Source organism: Vidua chalybeata, chromosome 6 (genome assembly GCF_026979565.1).
Source record: "Vidua chalybeata isolate OUT-0048 chromosome 6, bVidCha1 merged haplotype, whole genome shotgun sequence".
Lineage (NCBI taxonomy): Eukaryota > Metazoa > Chordata > Aves > Passeriformes > Viduidae > Vidua > Vidua chalybeata.
This window is the reverse complement of record NC_071535.1, coordinates 11,789,090-11,812,699: the sequence shown is the minus strand read 5'-3', so window position 1 is coordinate 11,812,699 and position 23,610 is coordinate 11,789,090. Positions and strand designations below refer to the sequence as shown.

Sequence of the window (23,610 nt, the reverse complement as noted above, 5' to 3'; positions counted from 1 at the left end):
AGAAAGAAACTTTGCAGAAAAATACCTGGAGGTCCTGGTGCTGAATATGAATCAGCATTGTTCTCAGCAGCAAAGAAGGAACGTCATTCCAGGCCAGATCAGGAAGTATTTACCTAGTATGTAGGGAAAACAATACCAGGCTTTTCTCAGAGATGTGCAGTGAAAGGATAAGAGGCAAAGGAACAATGTAAGAACATACATTGGAAAAGTACTTGTTGGCTCAGCTCAAGGGTCATCAAATACTAAACCAGGCTGTTCAGAGAAGCTGTGGACTCTGTACCTGGAGATACCCAGAACTTCTGTGGACAGACCCTTAAGTAATCTGCTGCAGCTGGACATAATTTGAGTAGGGATTCAGACTGGATGATGCCTGGAGGTCCAACCTACATGATACTGTGATGAAGAACAGACAAGAGACAAATTCAAGTTTATGAGGTACAAGGAGTTATCTTAATGTGGTTTGGATAAGAGATAATAGATGTTGCTGGGCAAGTATTTTTTAAATTCCATTTTTGTAGATCATTATTTATTATCTTCAAGGGCCATCCAGTGCCTTAACACCAGGATGTGAAGTTAAGACTCTCCACAAATATGGTTTTCTTAAAAGCTGTTGTACACATTCAGTGTGGGTCAGACACAAAATATGCATTAAATTTTAAAGAACTCAAGGTTATGCATGAGTCATTCACATGAGTGGTTCTGTGATTAGTTGCAGTTTGCATCAGGCAAATTCTGTACTGCACTATGGAGATTCATGAATATTGGTAGATCCAAAACCTGCAGATTTACTGCCTGTTATGGTTAATATTTTTTTATTGTCCTATTTTAAATACATTATTTCTTTATGAAAATAAAGCCTTTTGAATATTTTCAAAAATATTATAATAATGCAGCAGTCTGAGACTCCCTGGTTTTGTTTTTCTCTAATAACACACAGTCATTTTCTATTACTGGTAGTTCAGACATGTTGTTATTTACAGAGTATTAAATACTGCTATATTCTGAGAGCACTGAAAAAAAATGCTTTTAAAATGTTCAAGGTCAAATACATTTGACATTTAACTTCTGTTACGTCCAGGTGTAATGGAGATGCTCTACCAACTTTGGAAGGGTAATTGTATTTTTAGAATTTATTTATAACTGTTTTATTTTTGGAATGCATGTTTTATTAATCAGTAGATTTTTCATTAGTCACAAATGAATCGGTATAATAGCATAGGCAGAACATTGGCTGGGTTTTTTACTATTTGCATATTGTAGATACTTTTCATTTCTTTAATATTATGACAGAGGGAATGTTCCAAGAAATTTTGGCACATTTCCTAAGTTGCCAAATGCTGCAGTTGTATTTTAGTTCATGCACTGAGCTTGCTTTCAAATATAATTTCCTCAGAGTTATAATGAGAGACTTTCTTAATGGAACATTTTGTACCTAGCAAGAGAATGGTTCAAATTTTCTATTCTATGTATTTTCTGTTCTAATTTGATAGTCCTATAGATATAACATTACTATTTTTAATTGTACTCATATTTGTTCACATAGGAGATCTAGTTCTCTTACCTAAACATCACCCCAGGAAAGCTGTGGCAATCCTCTGTTCCTCCTTTTCTCTCCCAGTACTATTTAGGGAGTATGTTTTAATATGCAGGTAGCTTTTATATTGCACCTCAGAAAAAAGCCTAGTTGATTAATATTGTTTTTGTTTGCTTGTTTATTTTTTTTTTCTTTTGAGTGTATGCAGGCACCTTAGATGTGAGGTCAAAGGTTTCCCCCAAGATTCAGCAGTTTTATGAAATAAGCTGAGCATAGTTTAGAGGTCACTCTCCAGCTAGGGGGTAACAGCATTTTACTTTTTATGCATACTGGTGTAAAGCCTTGCTGAAAAGTACTTATTTTGGGGACGTTTCAAAGGTTAATAAGAGAAAATTATTTAATATTTCAAACATCTTCACTTGCTGTGAACTTGTGAGCAGGTAGGGACAAAAATTAGGAAAAACATGTAATCAATATAACTTTGGCTCTTGAGAAAATAATAAGGCCATTTGTAAGCACACCAAGAATGGAGAAGTAACAGGCAGCATTGATTTGTTAAGAACAAATGGTGTCTAATCAATCTAATGTGTTTTCTCACTATTGTGCATGAGGGACTGTGACTGTAATGAAATATTTTTGTATATGTTCTTTTATGTGTTTTTCTAAACACAGAGGGAAATCCATTTTGCTAAGCAAGACTGCTCTTGTGTCCTTGTAAATCTCAGGCTTCACCTTTCTTTAGAGAAAGACAGATTACAGATTAGAGTAAGGAAGTAAATGTTTTAGGGTTATGCAGGTAGGTGTGTGAACCTGAGGACCACTAAGCACAGTTACAGAAGCATCCTGTGCTGAGCAACTGTGCTGATGTTCTGTGAAAAATTCAGAATGTTAAATAGACTTTAAAACATCTGATTTCATAGCTGAGCAGTTTCACAGTAGGCTGCGGCATAAAGAAGCAGAAACATATATTCAAGATATTTTTAAAGATTTTTTCCCATATTGTGCATGTTACTATTATGTTACTGGCAAGCCTTTAATGCTTGGAGAATTTAATTAAAGCCTTTAAGGAACATAAAACTCACTGCAAAAGATATAGTAGATATTGTTACTGAAATTTTGAAAATTAAGGATTAGAGAAACATTTGATTTCTGCTTTGGAATAACAACCCCTTATAAAGGAAAATTATATGTAGTATGGATTTTCCCTCAATTAGCCAAGGACATTTTCAAAAGGCCCAATTTTCTAGTCTATGAGTTGGTTATGCTGCCTTTAGGAACTAAAATGCAATAAATATGTACACAATAAAGGTATATACAAGTGTGCTGAGTTATACCTGTTATGGATAAGGGGGTTTTCTCCTCAAAGGGCATCTTTTTCAATATATAAAATAAGGTCCCCCAAAGATTAATATTTCATTTGAATAAAGTGAATAATTGTAGAGAAAAAGATGGGTAAGTGAAAAAAATGATTTCCAGACAGATGGAGGAGGATCTATAGGAAACACTGAACCTGGGTTTCCCAAGCTATGGGGTAGGTTCCATCATAGCAGGATTACAGCCTGGAAAGAATAAATTCTGCTCATGGTAGTATAACATGCAAAGCAAAGTTTGTACAGATAAAGGCTAAGAGTTGAGTTCAGTGTCTCAAATTACTGAATTGCATGAGCTAATATGCCCCATGTCATCTTTTGCATTGATCTGTTCCATCTCTCAGATGGATATTTTTCCTAAATTTCTGAGTGAATAGTGAATAAATTTTAGTTGTGACAACAAGAGTGTTTCCTTTCTCTAATGCATTTTGAGTTTAACTGCTGCTGTTCAGCTTGTCTACATTCCAGTCTTGCTCATTTTCTGTGACGTGGCAGTAGAATGGAATTAATGTATACATCTAATAACACTGCTTATACAATTTCCAAAAAGAAATGTTTGATTGAATTTCACTTTGGGGAGATAATGAAAGAGGGAGGGTTGTTTTTTAAAGTGTTAATTGGACAGCCTGAGCTTTTAGTATCAGTTGATTGTGACTGACTTAAGTAAAAAAATGGTTAATATCTGCATCAAATCACAAAGTGGCAGCTTAAAATAGGAAAAAGAATGAGGTTAAAGAGTATAGAGGTGAATAAGAGGCTCAAGTTGTTTGCATTAATTTTGTTATTACATTGTAATGTAGAATTCATAACACTGAGAATATTATGGTTTAATTGTGTTAGTGACTGTCACTGAGAGCTTTTGGATAAATTGCAGCCTCTAGAAGACAAGAAAAGGGCAAATTCAGTGCTCACTTCTCTTTCAAACAGGAAGAGACAGAGTAGGGAACTTGAGCATTTTAGTTCCTGAAGAAAATATCAGGCAAATTATTGGATTACTTGGAAGCAGTTGGGAATGAGATGGAAAAATTGACTAATTAGTAACAAATTATGTTAAATCAATCTTTCTGTGGAAAAGGTAAGAAATCTTGTAGTTAATAGATGAAATGCATCTTGAACTAAATGCACATCTTTTTTGCCTGTGTTGTACCTGACTTTCTCGTGTCTTAGGCTAGAGAACACAAGTAGTTATTATACAAAAAGCAGTTTTGAGAAGTCCTGTGGAGGTAAACACTTAGCAAAGTCAGTGATTGCCAAAAGCTTAAATGAGGAGTTGTACTGAATCAGTTATGGATATGTCTAATGCCATTTGGACAACACGTTGTGGAGAACGGTGATCACTTGATGTGTCCTTTGTAAAGCTGTGTGACAGGATTAGTACAGGTAGGCTGCATTTTTGCTAATTTGTGGCTGCAGTCCCATTGAAAACTTGTTTATTATACTCCCAGAGTTTTTATTAAGCTGGGAACTAGTAAGAAACAAATTCCTTTGGGAATAAAGTGCTATTAAACTGAGTAGTGAGCCTCCATGGGGTAATTCAGTATTTTCTCAAGTGCTATGGGTGAGAGAAAGATACCTGTGTATGTGCCTTTCGTAAAGCCCCCCCCAAATGATGCCTGGTAGTGGTGTACATGACAGTAATATCTTGTTGCTCCTATAACTGATGATTTTAATACTTTCTTCCTTCCCTGTGGTGTCTTTTTTTTTTTTTTTTCCTGTAGCTGTTGGGGTTCTGAAAGGTTCCATGGCAAGAGATGGCCACAGATTTGACTTGTGGAGAAAATCTCTGCTGCCCTGATGACTTTTTTGTCCTTTTGGGGAAGGAACTCATGGACAAAATTAAGTGTTTCACTTAGTGGTGACAGAGAGGCCCTTTAGATCTTGCACTGGCAATTGGTGGCGAGTCATTTGAAAAAAGGACAAAAATCCCCTAGAAATACCAGAATTCACATAGAACAACACTCACCCCTCCTTTAGGCTTTCTGTAATCTTTTTCCATGTCTTTTCCCTTGATGAGCATGTATGACGAAGTAAAACCTTTCTCTTCTTTAAACTGAATAAATAAGTAATTTTACAAGTTTTAGACTATTGACTGTGTAAGTTGATTTCAGCAGATGAGGAAAATGGTACTGATGATGAAATCAAATAAATCGGCCCCAGAGAATGAAATAAGCATAAAAAAATCTGTGTGATTGATTTTCAGTATTGTACACCTAACTGCAAGAGTTTACATCTGTCAGTAATGTTTTCAGCTGAAAGTATTGTCAGTTGTTTAAAAAAGCCTGTTTTAAGATAACCCTTACTTGCATAAAATGCAAATTAAAGAATATTTTAAGAAGGTTTTACCATAGTATTTTAAAGGATTTTTTTTTAAATTTAGTTCTGCAGTACCTCCTTCACTGTTGCTTACAGCAGTAACTTTATTTAATGTAGATATTTATATGGGATATGTAGAATATAAATCACAGTTGTTATTGTGAAAGTGAGCAGATATATTTTTTTTTTGGTCCAGACTGCTGTTCCAAAAATTTTATTTCAGTGAATGTACTGTAATATTATGAAATTGCTAGGATGAAAGGAAGCAGCGAACTGTGGAAAAGTCCTATAAATTAACCTAGCTGAATTCTGTTGTGTTCCAAAGTGCAGGCAATCCAATTGATACTAACCACAGGATCCTGTGGAGATCAGTGTGTAGAATTAAATGTTGGCAACAGTGTATCCATGGGAACAGCTATTGCCTTCATATGGTGGTTTGCAAATTATTTCCTACTTTCAAGATGAAGTTTCACTCCTACCTTCGCTGAAAGTTAAGTAAACAACTCAAGAGTTGTAATATAGATTGGGACGTGGTATTTCTGTACAGACCATGTTTTGTTCAAGTTATTTTTGTCTCACTATTCTCAGTAGGGAAACATTCAACCATTAGATTTGTATATTTCTTCCTGCGTGTTTTCTGAACTGTGACCTTGGTGGAGCTCCTCTCCTTAGAGTGGGAACCACTTGTTGTCTCCTTTCAGTGGGAAGCAGTCAGTGCTGCAGAGGCCCATGAGCAGGAGCAATTTCAAGTGGATAGAAATTAGTGAGTCGTCTTTTATTATCATTAAATTAGACTAGCCCCAGATATTTGAAATGTGTTATTATAAGCATGTTCACTTTTAGCAACCTTGATATTTTTGAAACTAAGTTGAAATGAATAACGTATTTAGTTTTCTGCTCAAATTTTCATGTCCGCTTGTCATTTGATTTTAGGGAAGCAGATATTTAGCAGCAAAACAGAATTTAGGGTCAGTGCACTGAAGTTCCACCCTACAGAGTCAAATGTTTTCGTTTGTGGAGGATTCAGCCCAGAAGTTAAAGCATGGGATTTAAGGACTTCTAAGGTAAAGCAAATCTTTTTTCTCTTTCTCTTTCCAAGTGTTTCCTAGGTTGTTTGTGCTGTGTGTTATCAAGGTGCTAGATGTACTTACTGGTCTTTCATTGAAATGTTATTCTGAGGTCTTCTGCATTTGTCACTGTGTTCCTATTCATTGATATGAATCTCTGTAATGTGTTTGAAGTGCTCTGAGGAACATTGTACAGAAAAATAATATTTTTTTCTTTCTGTAGGTATAAGTAACTATTTGAATTAAACAAAGCCAATAGCTCATTTGAGGATTGTGAAAAGCCAGGAAGCAGTACAGCTAATTTTCTCTTCAAGCTGTTATATGTGGGTCAGGATGTGCACCTTATGCTTGTACCTTTTGTGCAGAGGCCTGGAGCAATTTTTACATTCATGAAGGGCCACAGAGATGTAAAATGCCTCTGCTTTTACTTTATCATGAACCACAAAGAGCAGTGTGCTCCCAGCTGCCATTCAGAGCTCAGGTAAGACCAGAGCAGTACTCTTCCAGTAAGGTCAGTACTCTGTCAGTAGTACAGTAAAGCTGCACTCTGCCAGTAAGGTAAGCAACATCCTCATGCACAGAACAGCTCAAAGAGAAGCAGGGACTGTAAAGTGATTAGTTCTTTGTTTTCCCTTGAATTTCTCTGTGGGTAGATCCTACTCATAGTTTGCCATCTGCTTGCTCTTGAGGATGGCAGAAGGGACCTGAAAAAGTTAAGATAGCACAGCCACACCTTGTCTCTGTCTGTGATGTACTAAGAATAATAGGTGAGAGATAAAGGGAGATACATTTCAGGTATGAGGGCTCTAAGAGGAGAGCTCTGAAATCATTGTGGGAGTTGCTCTGTTGAGGAAACAGAGTATTCTTTTGCAATTTACAGTCAAGTTCCTGTGCTGCAGTTGTGTTTGTCACTGATGTTTGAGGAAAGCATTTAATTATGTAAGATCTCTACCACATCAATAAGTTCTTAAAATAAAAACATTAGTAAATACATATTGAGACTGCCACATCTAAGGCTATTCTGAAAATAAAATTACTGTGAGTTTCAGAGTTACAGTTAGTCTGAAAACCTTTGTAAAAGTTGATGGGACTTATTGCATCCATCATACTTGTATGATGGCTAGTTTTCCTTCATAGGGATGTGAAGAGGCTCTCAAAGCTTAGGTCTGTGAAGAAAGATGGTTCTAGTTTTAAATTGCAAAATATAAGCACATTTAATAAAAAATATCTATGTAACTTTTTAGAAAAGGAAATTAGATTTTCCATTTTCACTGTTCCTCCTGGCAGCAAACTGAAGAAGAAAGACTAATAAAAGTCTTTACTCCTGAAAAGCAGGATCAGTGGTTTCATAGCATGGAAATGACATAGCAAATACAGTTTTTCTTTCTTGAGATTCTTGTAACAGTAGAATTTAATTGTGGGGAGGAGGTGCAGTCTGTAATTGAATACTTCAATGTCCTTTTTAACATAGAGAACCTATTGTTGTCATGGTATGCTGAGCTGCCTTTAAAAGTGCTTCAGGAACTAAATGGGTGTCATCTTTTTAAGGCTGAAAGATTGTTGATTATTATGTCAAATTTGAAGTCTTTGATTGTAGTCCAGGAGAAGATGGCAGATGTAGGTGACAAAACTTTATTTCTGAGATTTTTTGACTTGGTCCAATAACCTTTTCTGGAAATGATCCTGTAGTTATACACAACGTCAAGTGATAGTCCGGCTACAAAGCCAGAGACATTCTTTCACCCCATGTCATTGCTTTACGACGGATTTTGCACCTCTGCATATCTTTGAGCAACTATCTATGAGAATCTGTGAAGATGATTTTTCTATAGATTTCTATAGATAGAAATCAATTGTGATTGATGAGCATGGTCATGCCAAAACTGGCAATGCCTCCAGCCTGTGTGTGTGTCTAGAGTGCCCAGTCTTTCCAGATGGAAAATGGTAACTGATTCTGTTCTGCAGTAACAAATGGCTGAAGTCACATGTTGCAAAATGTGCCTGTCTGGGTGGTGCTCATGTTGTGTATGGTTCTGGAGGAATATGTCAGTTTTTCACAGGTGGTAGGACACAATCTAAGATTTGTTAACAATGGATATTTACAATCCAAGACTTACGCTTGAGTAAAACATTTTTTTTTCAGCAATTCTGATACCAGTGATTTTGATGACAAGATCTGAAGACTATGCAGAATTGGCATTGACTCAAGTAGAGCTAACAGATGTTAGTACTTGTGCTAGATAGATTAGTTCTCAGTTGTCTCCTGAGTCTGCTACTCTCCTGTTGTCAGTATCTCTGCCAATCTTCAGTAATTTTATCTTTAAACAGTGTTATAGTGTCACCAAGACAAAAGGCTTGAAAAATGCTGTTCTTGGCCCTTTTTCTCCCTTTGTGAATCGTCAGAGTTTCAATAGTGCTTTCCCTTGGCACTAGACAAGGTATCAAACTGTATTCCAAGCAATAATGACAATAAATGTGTTTGTCTCTTAAAGCAGCTCCTTCCTTTTAGACTTTAAATTCTGATGGTCCCTCAGTTTAACCACAGCTGAACTGTCAGTTGATATTTCTGGCAAACCTGATTAAAGATCAGACCTGCATAAAGGTAGATTCAGAAAGCAGTTCCTTGTGAAGAGGAGCATGTGACGCTTAACTTGGACAGAGCCAGCAAAGTACCACAAGCATCCCAGGCTGTGATTGCCAAATATTGCCAGCCACCTCAGCCTCATGTTCTGCAGAAGGTGCCTCCTACAGAAATATGTGCATCTCTGTGGACTGGAGTTTGCTCTTCGGCTGTCTTGGAAAGTCTTCTCAGTGAAACTGTTCCTGAAAACTGGTGGGAGAGAAGCATGACCTTCACCAATGAACAGTGTAGCTGCAACAGGCACAAGGCAAATAGAGAGGGCAGCACAGAGTTTACATGAGGCAGCAACGAGGAACAGACAAAGGTTCCTGAGGTGGAGGTTAGTCTCACCTGTGGATCATTACTGTAAAATATTGCAGTTAATTTCAAACTCTCAGGCAGAGAATGAAATGTTGGTTAGGCATGAATTATCAGTGTCATCAGTATGTCATGTCTGCCACTTCCTAGTTTTGGGGGATTTCAATGGATTCTTCAGGTATTCCTGCTTTCAGTTTATATTGTTATCTTTATTCACATATCCTTTCCATCTCACACAGTTATAGCCATAGTTAAAACTGGAGAGTGTCCAGCCAATATTTTGAAATTTGTCCTGTTCTAAGAAGTGCCATTTTCTCTTGACTGAAATAGATGTCCGAGGCCTCATGCCACTTTTGTTTCAATTTTGACACAAGCAACCTTTCTATCTTTCAAGTTCTTTCATCCTAATTCATTACAAGATTTTCCTGTTTTGCCTGTTCTTTCAAGTGTGTTAATCTGTCATTCAGCTTGGAATGATGTGTGCGTAAACTAATGATTCTTTTTGTTCCTGTCATCATACTCCTGATAGTCTTTTCAGGCTTTGCAGCATATTTTGTCAATAGGAAGAACACCCTAAATCAGGCATCTTTATCTTGTTATTCACTGCACATTGAAAACTCAATTTCAGCATGTTCTGGCAATTCAATTTCAGGGGTCATTCTTTAGGATGCACTCCTGTGTTTTAACAAGCTATCCTCTTGAACAACTTAACTGTGAGGCAAAATGACATTTTTATGAGGAAATAAGGGGATTTTTCATGGAAATTCAGAGCAAAACATTAAGCATAACAGAGAGAGAATGAGAAATTGCAAAAATGTTGTCCAATTACACATAAATGCAGTGGTTTAAATGAGCGGCTTTATGGCAGTGTGCCGCATTGATGCTTTCTGCTGATGGAAAATGACATAGAATAGCTCATATTGGTATTTTTAAAAATTAGTACTTCTGACCAGGATCATGAATTTATGAGCATTAATTACTAATATTTATTTGTGATTTGAATATGGTACAAAAATTGGATTTGCAAGTCCCAGAGAAAATGTATCAAGTTGGTTTCAGGCATCCTCTCAGCTACTAAAATACTGAAAAATTTTAGGGGGGCTAATAGCATCCCTACTTTACACAATGCAAACCTTGCTGACATGTATAAATGAATCTTTTCAATTCAGTTTGACAATTCACTGATGGTACAGGGGAATTGAGTGAGTGGCTGTGTGGTACTTAGTTGCTGGCTGGCTTTAAACCATGACAGAAATATGCAGTAGGCACAATCAGAGGCAGATATTTAAAAAAAAAAAAAAAAAAAAAAAAAAGGAATGTTGAAAGATATTTATTGCTATCGCTGTTCTGTTGAGCAAATAGGCAAAATAATTTAAAATGTACCATTGGGTATTAAGCAAGACAGAGGATGAAAGAACAATAAGGGACTTTAAATCTTTAAGATAAAGCTAAGCAATGTACTTCAGAGAAATGAATGGATAGGACAGCTTGTTAACCTCTCAGAGAAATGTAAAGTATACAGGTATCTCAAAATTACAGACACAAGTAATCAAAGCCTGAAAAAAAAAGAAATAGAAGAGGCAGCTGAATAGCTTGTGGAGATTTATTACTGTGGTATTTCTTTCTGTTTGTGTTAAACCAAGTTCTGTCTCTCTGGTAAAGAGATTATTCTGGAGATTTTATATTATTGTATAACAGATTGATTAAATTTATGAAAAATTTGGAGAATGTTTGTAGAGTTTTTATGAAAAGATCAGAAAACCTGGAAGTGAGCTGCTGTTTTAAAAAATAAAACAATTTGCAGTGTTGGCCAAGGAGGGAGCATCATATTGACCAGCCCTCATGGGATCTTTGGACCTAGATAAACCCTGTAAAACCCTGCAAAAATAAATGTGCAACCCCAAGACCTTATAGTAGCTATGTATTTTAGAAGCATTTCCTTTCTCTGAGCCCTGGAAGAATTTTGTAAGATGTTCAGCACAACCCAGCACAGTCACCCTTCATTTTGGCTGATCTACATTGGCTTTTCAGACAGGATACAATATATATTCCAACCACTTATTCTATCTGAAATTTTAGTATTCCTTGAAATACCAAAGAAAACAAAAGGTTGAGACTTGTATCCTTTAACACGGCAGTAAGGACCTTATTGTGTTCATTAAAGTAAATATGACTACAGATGGGTTTTTTTTGCTTTTTAATTTGGATTTCTAAGCTTACACAGATGTACTGTCAGAGAAAGACTACAACTGTAGCTGTCTCAAACTGGTAATACTTTTAAAGGAGCTGAAGTTCAAGATATGGTGAATGGTCAAACTGCATTGAACAATGCATTTACATGTGTCAGCTCTATTTACATAGAGCAAAGGTGCTGTTAGCTCTGGTGAAAAGATGTACAGCAGTCAAAGCTTACATCTGAATGTACTCATTAAAGTTTCTAAATGTATCCATTAAATTATTTTTGAGATTTGCATATTTTACCTTTTATTGATATTCTGCTTTGATGCAACTTAATGTTTGGTAAGCATTCAGGAACTGGTTCCTTACTGTGGCCATACCAAAATGTGAGGGACTTTGCGAGTGGAGATCACTAAGAATGTTTTTTAGACTTTATTAAAAAATAGAGGAATAATTTACTCAGCTGTTGGATAAAGTCTCTTTTTGATCTCTTGTCTATTGATGTTCACGTGCCCAGTGTCACAAGCTAGTGAGGTTTGTTGGAGTTTTGGCAAGAGCTATTTGTGATCACTGCCAGAACAGCAAGTCCTGATGAAGCACCACACAGTAATCTAGAGAGGGAATAAATGGAAGGTGACAGGGCTGTGGCTCTGATCCTAAAACATTATTTGAAGCTCTTAGACCTCCATAAATGCAAATCCACTGATTATGTTAAACCAGGAGGGAAAGAGAGGAAGGGCATCAGGTAGAATATGACTGGACAGCCACAGAACAGACTTTGAAAAAAAGATTAGTTACAGATATAGAAATAAAAGATATTTAAAAATATCATATTATTTAAGGAATGGTTGATTGTGTGAAGTTTACTTGATGTCACTTTATGATGTTGGACTTGGATAGAGCAAAAAGAGAAGCTGGGGAAGGCAGGAATTAACCTAGGTACTGTATAATGAGAAAACTGGCTAAAAAAGGAAACCGGCTTAGAGGAATTTAATGAAGAGCTTCAGGCATGAGACTAAATAGAGACAAAATTTGTTTTTTTTATTTTTGTAAACTGTTTGTTACAGAAAATCTTGTGCTAGCATAATCAATAAAAAAAGCAGTACAATATTATGCAGGAAAAATAGCAACAACTTACTAGAAATTGAAAGAGTACAAAGAAATAGAAAGCTTTAACCATTTGGGATTAATAACAAAATTTTGTCATGGAAATTTTGAAAAAAGATTAGTATAAATTCAAGGCTAATTTAAGGAAAACATAAATTTGAAGATTTACACAAAATTTCCCATTTTTAAAATTGAGATCTTACAAGATATAGAACAAATTAACTAGCAAAAAATGGTGGAAGCTCCTATTTCAAGCTTTTAAAATAAGTCTTGAAATGAACTGTAAAATTTTTATTAACAACAGAGCTCAAGGTAGAGTAACAACAGGTTTTTTCCATACCCCCAACTTTGTTTATTACTCTGAACATTAATTAGCTACAAAATTGCAACTATCATCTACAACTTTATGCTTAAAAAGAAAAAAATTAAAGAGATGTTTTTTATGTTGGTGAGCTATTTCTCCATACTTGAGTTTATAAAGAAATAAGCACAAGCTGTTAAAGCACAGTTAAAAAAATTAATAGGTGCAAATGCACCACATTTGTTTCCTTGGAAACATTCTATTGCAATTTCTTTCAGACGAGATGCAGTCATTTTAAGTAGCATGTATTTAGGAGACCCTAATGAATTTGTCTCTGGATAGCCTATAAATATGAAAAAAGGCTGTAGAAAGTGGTGGAGCTGCTTGCACTTCTGGTTTCTATAGAAACAGCCAATACATTGTCATGTACTGGTGGTATTAGGAAGAACAAGGTAATTAAAATAAGATGATTTATGCAGTGCTTTAGAAAATTCAAGTTATTCTTCTCAGAGAAATCCTTCTTGAATCCGTGGACAAATGTTCAAAGAAATATGGTGGGGCTATATTTGCACTTGAATAATGGCATGTGATTTTAAATGTTAACATTCAGGGGTCCTTTCTGAGTGTGAAGGCACGTGTTATGTGTCTGTGCCTGAGGTGAGCAGTCTGCTGTGTTTATTTGGGAGCCTCATATGGTGGCATTGCAGATGAAAATCCTGCACCTGTCTGTGGATCATCCATCACTCCTGTGCTCCCAGGGGGACTGAAACGAGCCAGGAACAAAGCATTCCTTCTTTTGGGGTGGGAGTGCTCATGTGAGAGGCTGTCAGGGAATGGCTGTTCCAGTTTCAGTCCATTTCTAGACACGTTTTACAGCCCCAGCAGTGACCTATACACTTTTGAAGAACAAGAATAGAAAAGCACAACAAATGTCTTTATCACAATTCCCAGCAATGGTTACTTATACCTCTCTAACTTAGAGTTTGGGTGCTTCATGTCTCTTTGTCCTTCTTGGATCACTTTGAGTTTTCACACTGTGGAATTGGTTGTTTTTGATCTTTTTACATCTGCAACTTCCTTTAGTAAGGAATTCAGTTTAAATATGTAGTGTTTGAAGAAGCATCTCGCTCTGTGAGTTTTGGAGCTGCCTTCTGCTCATTTGCCATCTGAATTCCTATAATGGAGGAAACCACTCGCCTTCTCCATGCTGCTCAGACTTTATTTCCAATTCTTTCAGATTCCCCTCAGTCATCTCATTTCTGTACTAAGAATTCCTTGTTTTTGTACTAAAAACTTTCTGTGACTTCCTCACAGAAAAGCCATTCTGTATCTTCCTGTATCTTTCCTATGTGTGGATTTCACTTCTAATTCTATTTGAGATGGGAAAATAATTTTAAATAATAAAATCTGATGGGAAAATAATTTTTTCTTATAAATGGTTGATTATTTCCATCACGAGATTCTTGTGCCTTTTCAAGTGATCTAAAATTGACTTTAAAAAAGCCAGTGTACATTGTTCATCTCTGAAATCTTAGAGATCAATACCAGATTAAGGTTAACCTTTTCTTCATCTTAAATAGTCATTCTTTCCTTTTAATTATTCTTAAGATCTCTTAATAATGTTGAGCTTTATCTCTGAAAACAGCTGTTAGAAACAGGAAAAAAAATTAAATAGTAAAGAAAAGTAGGGTTTTTTAATTGCATGAAGAGAAATACAATAGATTGACACAAATGGTTTGCATTACAGTAGATAAAAACCCCTTATATTTTGTGAAAAAAGAAGCTTTTCTATAAGTTAAAATTTACTTTTTGTTACTGTTAATGGTGTAGTATTGTTTCACAGAGGAAATTTAGTCAGTCTCCCATTGAACTAATTACCCAGCATGCCAGTAGGAAGAGGCAGGTCCATGCCAAATCACATAATCTAAAAAGATAGGACAAGAAATGAAAGAAAAAATATGCCACATTTTACAGGTTGGAAGCCATGGATCTCACTGAAAAGGGGATTTTCCTGATGACCAGCCATATTGCCTGTAGTCCTATTAGATTTGTTTTGAGACCTCCTCTCCTGATGGCCCAGGACAATGGCTATAAAAACACATTTCTTTCTTTCTCATTACCAGCATAAAATTGGAGGTGCTTTTTGTAAAGTGCATTGCACACAGCATAGAGCAGCACAGAGTTGGGGCAAAAAGCAGCTTCTGAATTGCTCGTGTGGAGGCTTTGAGATTTCTTGACAAACAGAATGCCAGTGTGTGCATGGTATGTGCTTAATGCAGAGAAGCATTATAGAACACCCATCTGAAATATATGCCTTGAATTCAGCATCACAGCTTGCTTTTCAAATCACCAGAACCATAAGAATCTGTTTGAAACTGATTTAATTTGCTTAAATTACCTTTGTTTTTGAATTCCTGTAGCCATGAACTCCTGCCTTATTGAAGAAGCTTTGTTATTATGTTGGATTTTGTTGACACCAGAAACGATTAGGCCTTCCTTTGAAATTAATTCTTTTATGTCATAAAATTCTTAGATTGAAGAAGTGAACTGTGGTTTTCCAGTGCTGATGGGTGATAAATCTGCAAGTAGGAAAAGAGCAGAAGTTGTTATTAACAAACTAAAGCCAGCAGGGTAGGCAAACTGGTGCTTTCCCCAGACAAGTTCCTCAGGCATGTGATGAATTAATTACCTAAGGTAGAACAAAGCAGGTTTAATTATGAGTGCTTTCCTGAGCAGGAATGTTGCAATTAGTTATTTTTGAAAGCTGTCTTTATGGGGAGATTGAAATAGTATGTATATCAAGTTTCCAGCTACTATTCAAAGTGTTAATTTACTGTTCCCTAAGTCAGTTCCTACTGTGTGGTTTCAAGATAAAACAGCATAATTTTTCTGAGGTATGTATCAAGCATTTAGAAAAAGAAGGTCTTTTGTACTAATTTTGATAGACAGTTCCCTGTTACAAAGCTAAGATACACAGGTAATTTGGTTAAATATCCTATTAAATAACAGACAAACAAATATTGTTTAATGATTAGTGGTGAAAATGTTTAAATTGATAGTGGCAGTTTTTGTAAGTCCCCAACAGGTTTTCAGCAAACATTAAAAGTATTTGCACATTACCAACTTCACATTATCTTTTTCCTTACCGAGAGATGTCTTTTGCTCCAAAAACTGTTAAAAGCAAGTCCAAAACCTAAACCCTTTACAGTGCTGGACACAACATCTGGATGGATATGTACTCACATTTCACAAGTTTGGGGCTTTTTTAGATGATGAAGATGTAAACAGTCTTGTATGTCTGTGATTTTCATCTTTATTTAAAATAAGAATCTATTAAAAATCACTACTGTGGATATCCATTTGCAAGTTGTCATTTATTGCTCTACTTTGTTGTTCTTCATTTCCCAGCACTAACTGGCCTTTGTTTCTGGCTCTTTGTCCCCGTTTCTACTTGTGCTGCTCCATGCTCTTGCTCCTGCTGACTCTCTGGTTGGACTTATTACTTCTGAGGAGGTGCCTGCTGCTAAGTAGCTGCCTCCTCAGTCTGTCAGGGTGGTTCTGCCTTTTGTGTCCACTCCCCTCAAATTGATTTCATTCTTCTCCTGCAGTTCCTACAGCTGTCAGGTTTCTGTATGGTTTTCCATTTCTCATTCCAGGCAGCTATTATATTTTGTGGGTTATTTTTTTTTTTTCAGTTTGGGTTTTTATTTTTCATTTTTGCTTGTACAAAATAGCTTCATTTTCTACTTTACTAATGAACTGTAGACTTCCTTTTATAACTCTGTGAAGAAATATGCATGGTGATTTCTCCATAGAGAAAGTGGTGGATATAAATATGGAAATATTCCTTTTGGCTTTACAAAGTTTAATTGCTTTGTGTATTATGCAGATTCTAAGTCTGTAAAATCTGATGAGAGCAAGTAACGCATTTGTATATTCACTACCTTAAAAAAGCAGGCAGATTGCTGAGAAATGTGCAACTTTTGAGTGTGCAGGTTTACATCTTGTTGCTGTTATTACAGGCTGTGTAGGGTGCTTGCATGGCTAAGGTTCTTCACCAAATGCAAACATGATGTGTCTAAACTGTGTATTTCACAAAACCTGCGAAAACAACTGGAGCAGCTGCTGCTGCCGTCCTTCTACATACTGAGATCACAGGAAGCAGAGCTGGAAGGGGCCTCAGGACATCCACAAGTAGATCCACCCTAAAGCAGGATCAGCTTGCTGAACATTTTCCCAACAGTCATAGATTTTTGAGTTTGAGGCAAGAAATCAAGAAGTTCTCATGCTGTGTTTGGTACTTGACATGATTTTTTTCTTTTATTGCTGAAAGTGTAAACCAGGGGTATAATTTAGGATATTTCACTGTGACACCTGAAAATTGTTTGCTTGATGTGGTTATTAAAAAAAAAAGTATCTGCAAATGGTCTGGGCCCTGAAGTCAGTAGTCATTAGGTCCATAAGAGGTATCAGGTAGACACTGAAATGCCTCACAAAGTTGGGAGTCATTTCAGGATAATGCTTCACTTTCTCCATTCTATTGGTATTCTAGTGACATTAGAAGAAGGACTAACCTCTGAATACACTTTGGAAGTGCAGGCAGCTATGTTTTTAGCTATCTTGGAGAGAGAGAGAGATTCAGATATTAATAACTAGGAGTCTATCCATGTCCTAGTTTCAAGGATCACCATATTCAGAGAGATGGTTTGCTTTGATCTGGCCACTTGCCTTGAAGTTTCTCTTCACTGGAGGCAATCAGAGAAAAAAGAAAGCAAAAGTATTGATTTGCAAAATTCAAATTAGACAACATAGATACAGAATTTCATGAAGAAAAATGGAAAGAAAGGACATTCAAATTGTTCATGTGTTCCTTAGAATAATCTTACTTTTTAAGATCCAGCTTACAGGCTGTTAAAATATTCAGAATCCTGTGGTAGATACCTATTTCTGCATGGATCTAACCCACTTTTTCTGTACAATCAGAATCTCCCCAGGTGAAACTTGCACCAATTACTCCTCCTCTTTTCCACACAACTCTTTGTAAGAAGGGAGTTTCCATCATCTTCGTAGCTACCCTTTAAATATTGAAACTTGGTCTCCCCTAAACCCTTTTTTCTCAAGGCTGAGCAAGCTCAGTTCTTTCTGAGCTTTCATACTTTCCTTATGTAGCAGCTTCCCAGTCTTTTGGGCATCTTCGCTGCCCTTCTCTGGTTTCTCTTCAGCCCGTCCCCATGTCTTTTGTGTAGCGTGGGCAAAACTGAGCATGGTGTCCCAGGTGTGACTTGGAAAGAGCTGAGAGTAGGACAATGACAATCTCTGCTAGTGATGCCCTTGTTGATGTGCCCCAGCACCCAGCTGGATTTCTTTGCTGCAGCTGCATGCTGTTCACCCATGTTGAGCTTGTTGTCCATGAGGACCCTCAGGTCCCTTTCCCTTTCTGGCTGGGCACACAGCTCCAGCTCCTCCTGGTTGTTCCCAGGCTGTTTGTGCAGACACCTGAGGTGGCTGCTCTGCTGGTTTTCATTTTGGGAGGCAGCAAAGGAAGGTTTGTTGCTACTCTGGTTGGCCTGGCTTGTCCCCAGCTGGTCACAATGATGTGTTTAGTGTTCCCACCTTGGACACCCCAAACTCCCTGAGTCCTTCATTTTAAAGCCTGGCTCACTGAGTGGGACAGCTTGCTGCCAAGGATTCTTTTGCCTCTTCTAGGGAATCCAGAAGAGTTCATAATATTGAAAGGACTTTGTGTAGACCCAGCTTCACATTGTGTTGTCTAAGCTCTTTCTGGATCTTACTTTAATTCCTTGATAATTTACAACAGACTCTTACGTATATATAAATATAATATAGAAATTGTACAAACTGATGCTTTTAAAAATATAATTTAATTTTCCTGTATATTGATTCTTTATATTCATTGACCAAGCTATTGAAAAACACTATTATGTCAACATTTTAAATGGAGTTACCTTTTGATGTTTAAAACAAATATGTAATTTAATGGAGTTTATTATTAATACAAAGAGGGAAAACATAGGTTATCATGTTCTAATCTGTCAAAAAGTAACAAACTCTTTTGTCCACTAGGTTTTGAGAGTGTACAAAGCTGCAGTACAACAGACTTTGGATATACTCTTCCTCCCTGAAGGAAGAGAATTTCTTACAAGCACGGATGCAGTGAGCCGAGACTCAGCTGATCGCACCATTGTTGCATGGGACTTCCAAAGTGCTGCAAAAATCTCCAATCAGATTTTTCATGTAAGATCAACAACTACTGTTCTTTGGGTCATGATTTAATAATTTCATACTCGTCAGTGTAGGAAAAAAAGATTTGATTTTCAATAAGGTCTTGTGATGTATAAGATGCCTTTCATGTAAGTTGATGACTTTGTTTTCATACTTAACACTTAATTGTTATTAAAAAATAACCTTGAAGACTGAGAGGTCTCCTTGTGTTTAAAATATTTACATTTCAGTGCTAATTCATTGACATCTAAGCTATATTTAGGCAAGGACTCTGCAGTGTCATTGTGGCTTGCCAGTGGTGCATGGCAGTAGCTGCAATAGTGCAATGTTTATTTTCCCACACTTTTTCATACATTTGTCATCAGCTGCAATGAGGGCTATTGACAAATTAAGTTTAATATTCACAAAGTAATAGCAACCTGATTTGTGCATATAGATACCTAATACAGAATAATCACAGAGGCAAAATTTGCATTTATCAGTGCAGGTGCAGTATTTCTCAGTCATCTAACCAAGCAAGACATTTAATGGACTAAATTGTCTAGAAAGGCTGACAGCTTCAAAGGAGATTACCAAGGCAGTTAATGGAAAATTTCAACTCTCTGGGTCTTTTTTGAAAACCCAAGTCTAATATCCTATATAATATTATATGATTGGATTGTGCATAGATGCTTTTTGGCTGAAATGAACAGTACTCTGCTGACAAAAGCACATAGTTGATGATTTAATAGGATTTTTTAATTTCCAGAATTGTGTCTTTGTACAATATTGGATCTATCAATACCTTGGATAGACAACAGGAAAGGGAAAAAAAATAACAGTGAATATATAAATTACAGACCAGAAGGGTTCAGCATCAAGGAGTAACAGACAAACATGAGTACAGCATCTCTGAAATGGACTTTCTCCCCCTCCTCCCCTACCTTTCTGCACTGTGAATAAACAAAATGTGGTGATGACTTTGCAAACTCTGCTTCACTTTTCTGAATTTCACCTTTGAAACCTTTGAGGTGGGAGTGAAACCCACAGCTCTCCAAACAGATTAGATTCCAGCAGGACTTGATCTATTGCTTGCCTGTGTTAACATGAATAGTTAACAGCTCTAAAATAACCCATTACTACAACATCCCCAGCATGACAGCAGCATGCTCCTGCAGGTTGTGTTGTGCTTTCTAGTCCCATACTTCCAGACCCAGTTTCTCTGCAGAAACACAGTTGCCCAATACTTTACAGTACCCAGAACTTCCTTCCCAGTCCTTCACTTCCAAATCACACAACAAAACCAATCTGATGTTCTTACTGCTCTACTACACAGCCCATGGTCACTGTTATCCTGGTGTTATTCATATACAAATGCATCCTACAGCCAAAGCTCTCATGGCATCAAAACTCAGCAGTCTTTAGGTCAGGCTGAAACGAGAAGAGGTTTGGACCTGGTGGAAGCCTTGTGAGAGCAGTTGATTTCTGAAGGAGTCACCATGCAGAGTTTTGAAAGTAATCTTAATTTAGTCTTAAATAGGAACTGTACAGTAAAGCCAAGTCTTACTAATTACTGCAGATATTTATGAGTTTCAGCCAGCAGCAGCCCACATCACTGTCATAAGGAGGCTAATAATGATCCTTTATTTTTTTTCTTCTTTTTTTTTTTATAAGAGTGGGATGGGGAAAAGTGTCTGTTTTAATCAGAAGTTTTCTGTTATTGTCAGTCTGGCCAGACCTGGAAGGATGGAGGATTTGAGAACTGTACAAAGTAACATGGAAAGCACAGTATGGCTGTGGAGGAAGGGATATGGGAGAAGAAGATTCACTTCCACATCTAAACTTTGGGTTTCCTTGGGCAGGAAGAGGATGATGGAGAGCCATCTGGTTGGAATTACCTTTCTGCAGCTGTTCTGCAGTATAATTATGGCTCAGATGGATAGGGGATTTTGGTCAATATCTAGGAAAATAAGGTAGATGTTTGATTTAGCATTTGTCCTGATGTAAGATTTCTAGTGGTTTGTAGTGAGTTAAGTATCTTTATATAATGTATATATGGAGATGACTTGTCCTTACCTTGTCCTTCGTGGACTCTCAAATATGTCAAGAGATAACTTGAATCATTTGAACTAATCTTCCATTTGATACAACAAAACTTGCTTTAAAATCATTTTCAGGAACGTTACACTTGCCCAAGTCTGACCCTGCACCCAAAGGAGTCTGTGTTTGTTGCTCAGACCAACGGGAACTACATGGCTTTGTTTTCTGCCCAGCGACCCTACCGAATCAACAAAAAGAAAAGATACGAAGGACACAAGGTATCCTTCCCCACCAGGAACTCAGTATCCAAGTTTAAAAGGATGATTGATAGCAAAGCACCTCTACTTTTAAATATGTCTGCTAATAGAGTTTTATTATAAATCAGTGATAGATATTAATTGGCTTCATTTGCTTTCCCATGTGCCAGTCTATTTTGAATCATATGCACTCTGAAGAAAATAGTTTTTAGAAGACTTTATGAATGCTTAATGGCTTGATTAAATAAGTTTTTGATATAGCTGTGTCTTACTTAATAAAGACCTGGAGAAATCTTTAGTGTATATTTATTTAAAGATATGCGGGTTTTGTACTATATTGATTTTCAGTATTCCACAATGAACTTTTCTAATCAGCACTGTTATTGTTTTTCACAGGTGGAAGGATTTGCAGTGGGCTGTGAATTTTCTCCAGATGGAACACTTTTGGTGACAGGAAGTTCAGATGGCAAAGTGTTTTTCTACAACTATCATACTTCAAGGATTATTCGCACTTTGTCTGCACATAAAGAAGCTTGTGTGAGTGCAATATTTCACCCAGTCTTGCCATCACTTCTTGCAACATGTGATTGGGCTGGAGAAATCAAGATCTGGCAATAACAGGCAGAGTTACTTTTTAGGATGTCTCTCTCCTGTTAGTCTGTCAAAGGCTCAGGAAATAAGCCAGAGTATGGAATGTGAAATTCTGTTGGGATGTGTTGTAAGCAGGAGAGAGACTGTTGTCTTTTCTTCTATGACCTCTATGTTTACGCTTTCTTAATGCAGTTAAGATGTTTTTGTGTTGAGCAAAGAAGTGGTCCTATTCTCTCCCTCAACCCTGGAGACAATTTTTTAACACTTTTGTGTCAATCTTCTGGTGCTCATCCAGTCCCATTCTGCTTTGAGCGAGAACCTAAATTTAAGAAAATTATTGCTCTTTTTATGCATCTTTTCAATGCAGCTTTCCTAGACTAGGGTTTATCACAGAATCATAGAATCATTTAGGTTGGAAAAGACCTTTAAAATGATTAAGTCCAAGCTTTAACCCAGTACAGCCAAGTCTACCACTAAACCATGTCCCACAGTGCCACATCTGCAAATCTTTTAGATACCTCCAAGGATGGTGGTTCCACCACTTCCCTGGGCAGCCTGTTCCAATGCCTGACAACCCTTTGGCTGAAGAAATTTTTTCTATTATCCAATCTAAACCTCTTCTGTCAGGAGGAGACTGTTTCTGCTTGTCCTCACCAATAGTTGAGGACATACTATTTAACAGATGATGATGTTCACCTCAAGTTAATCTATTCCATCTTCCTGAGATGTTTTTTCACACTTTTTTGAATTGGTTTAGCTCCCTGACCTGATCACTGGAGGGTTAGAGAAGCAATACTGTAGTCCAAGGCAAATCAGCTTCTATGCACAAGAAGGGGGAAGGTCACAGGGCAGGTGGGACTGCTTCTTCTGAAAATGGATGGTCTGTTATCAGCTCAACTTACTGTAAAATGCCTTCTGAGAGTTCCAGGGAAAGGTGTGACAGATAGCTGGAACCTAATTTTGAAGTAAATACATTTGTGTTTTTGAAATCCTGATGTTTAAACTTGAGTTTTAAACTTACTTTTATGACTGTATTAAAAAATGAAACTATGTCTAAATATTTTTAAGGAAAAAATAAACATTTTTTTTAATACATGCTATCTCTGTTTACTACTTTACTCCTATTATTCTTGACAATATAGTACACAAGCTTATAATGGAATTGATGATTGGGGGTGAAAACAATTAACATTAATTTATTGCAAACACATATGCATTTCTCCATAGTTCTTGTTGCTTGGACACAGAAAATTATCATCATGCTATTCAGTGCAGGGGAAGATCTTCAGCACTCAAACAGGAGTTGGGCTATTCTTCAGTAGATATAAAGTTCATTAGGCCATTACTATGTATTTACATATATAAAGATTGTTTGTAAGTGTTTATGTTCCCTGCAATTGTATTACTTGGTTCTGGAAAATATTTTATATGCATATGTGTGTATATGTATGAAAAATAATATGTCTGTGCATCACATAAACCATCTGTACTCCTAATCATGACTCCCTATAAATGTGTATTATCTTGTAGTGAGTGCTGTAAGCTTGTCTTGTCTTTGGTCTAGTTGGTCTGTAAAGGTGTTTTAATATACAGAGGTTAATTGGGCTGAGTAAATTGTCATGGAATCCAGAAACCATGTATAGTAGCAACTTTTCCTCTGTAGAATATTTTTATTCTTCTGATTTTTCATAT

At 36.7% G+C, this 23,610-nt stretch overlaps 1 protein-coding gene across 2 annotated transcripts in view; it reads left to right on the top strand.

The window, feature by feature from the left end:
• WDR25 (WD repeat domain 25) overlaps window positions 1–23,393 on the top strand; it is a 60,310-nt gene extending 36,917 nt beyond the window's left edge. For both annotated transcript variants that reach the window (XM_053946606.1, XM_053946605.1), the window contains exons 4-7: window positions 6,151–6,281; window positions 18,893–19,063; window positions 21,208–21,348; window positions 21,724–23,393. In XM_053946606.1, coding sequence (XP_053802581.1) covers window positions 6,151–6,281; window positions 18,893–19,063; window positions 21,208–21,348; window positions 21,724–21,945 — 665 coding nt within the window. In that variant the 3' untranslated portion in view covers window positions 21,946–23,393. The remainder of the gene's footprint in view (window positions 1–6,150; window positions 6,282–18,892; window positions 19,064–21,207; window positions 21,349–21,723) is intronic.
• Window positions 23,394–23,610: the final 217 nt, after the last annotated feature.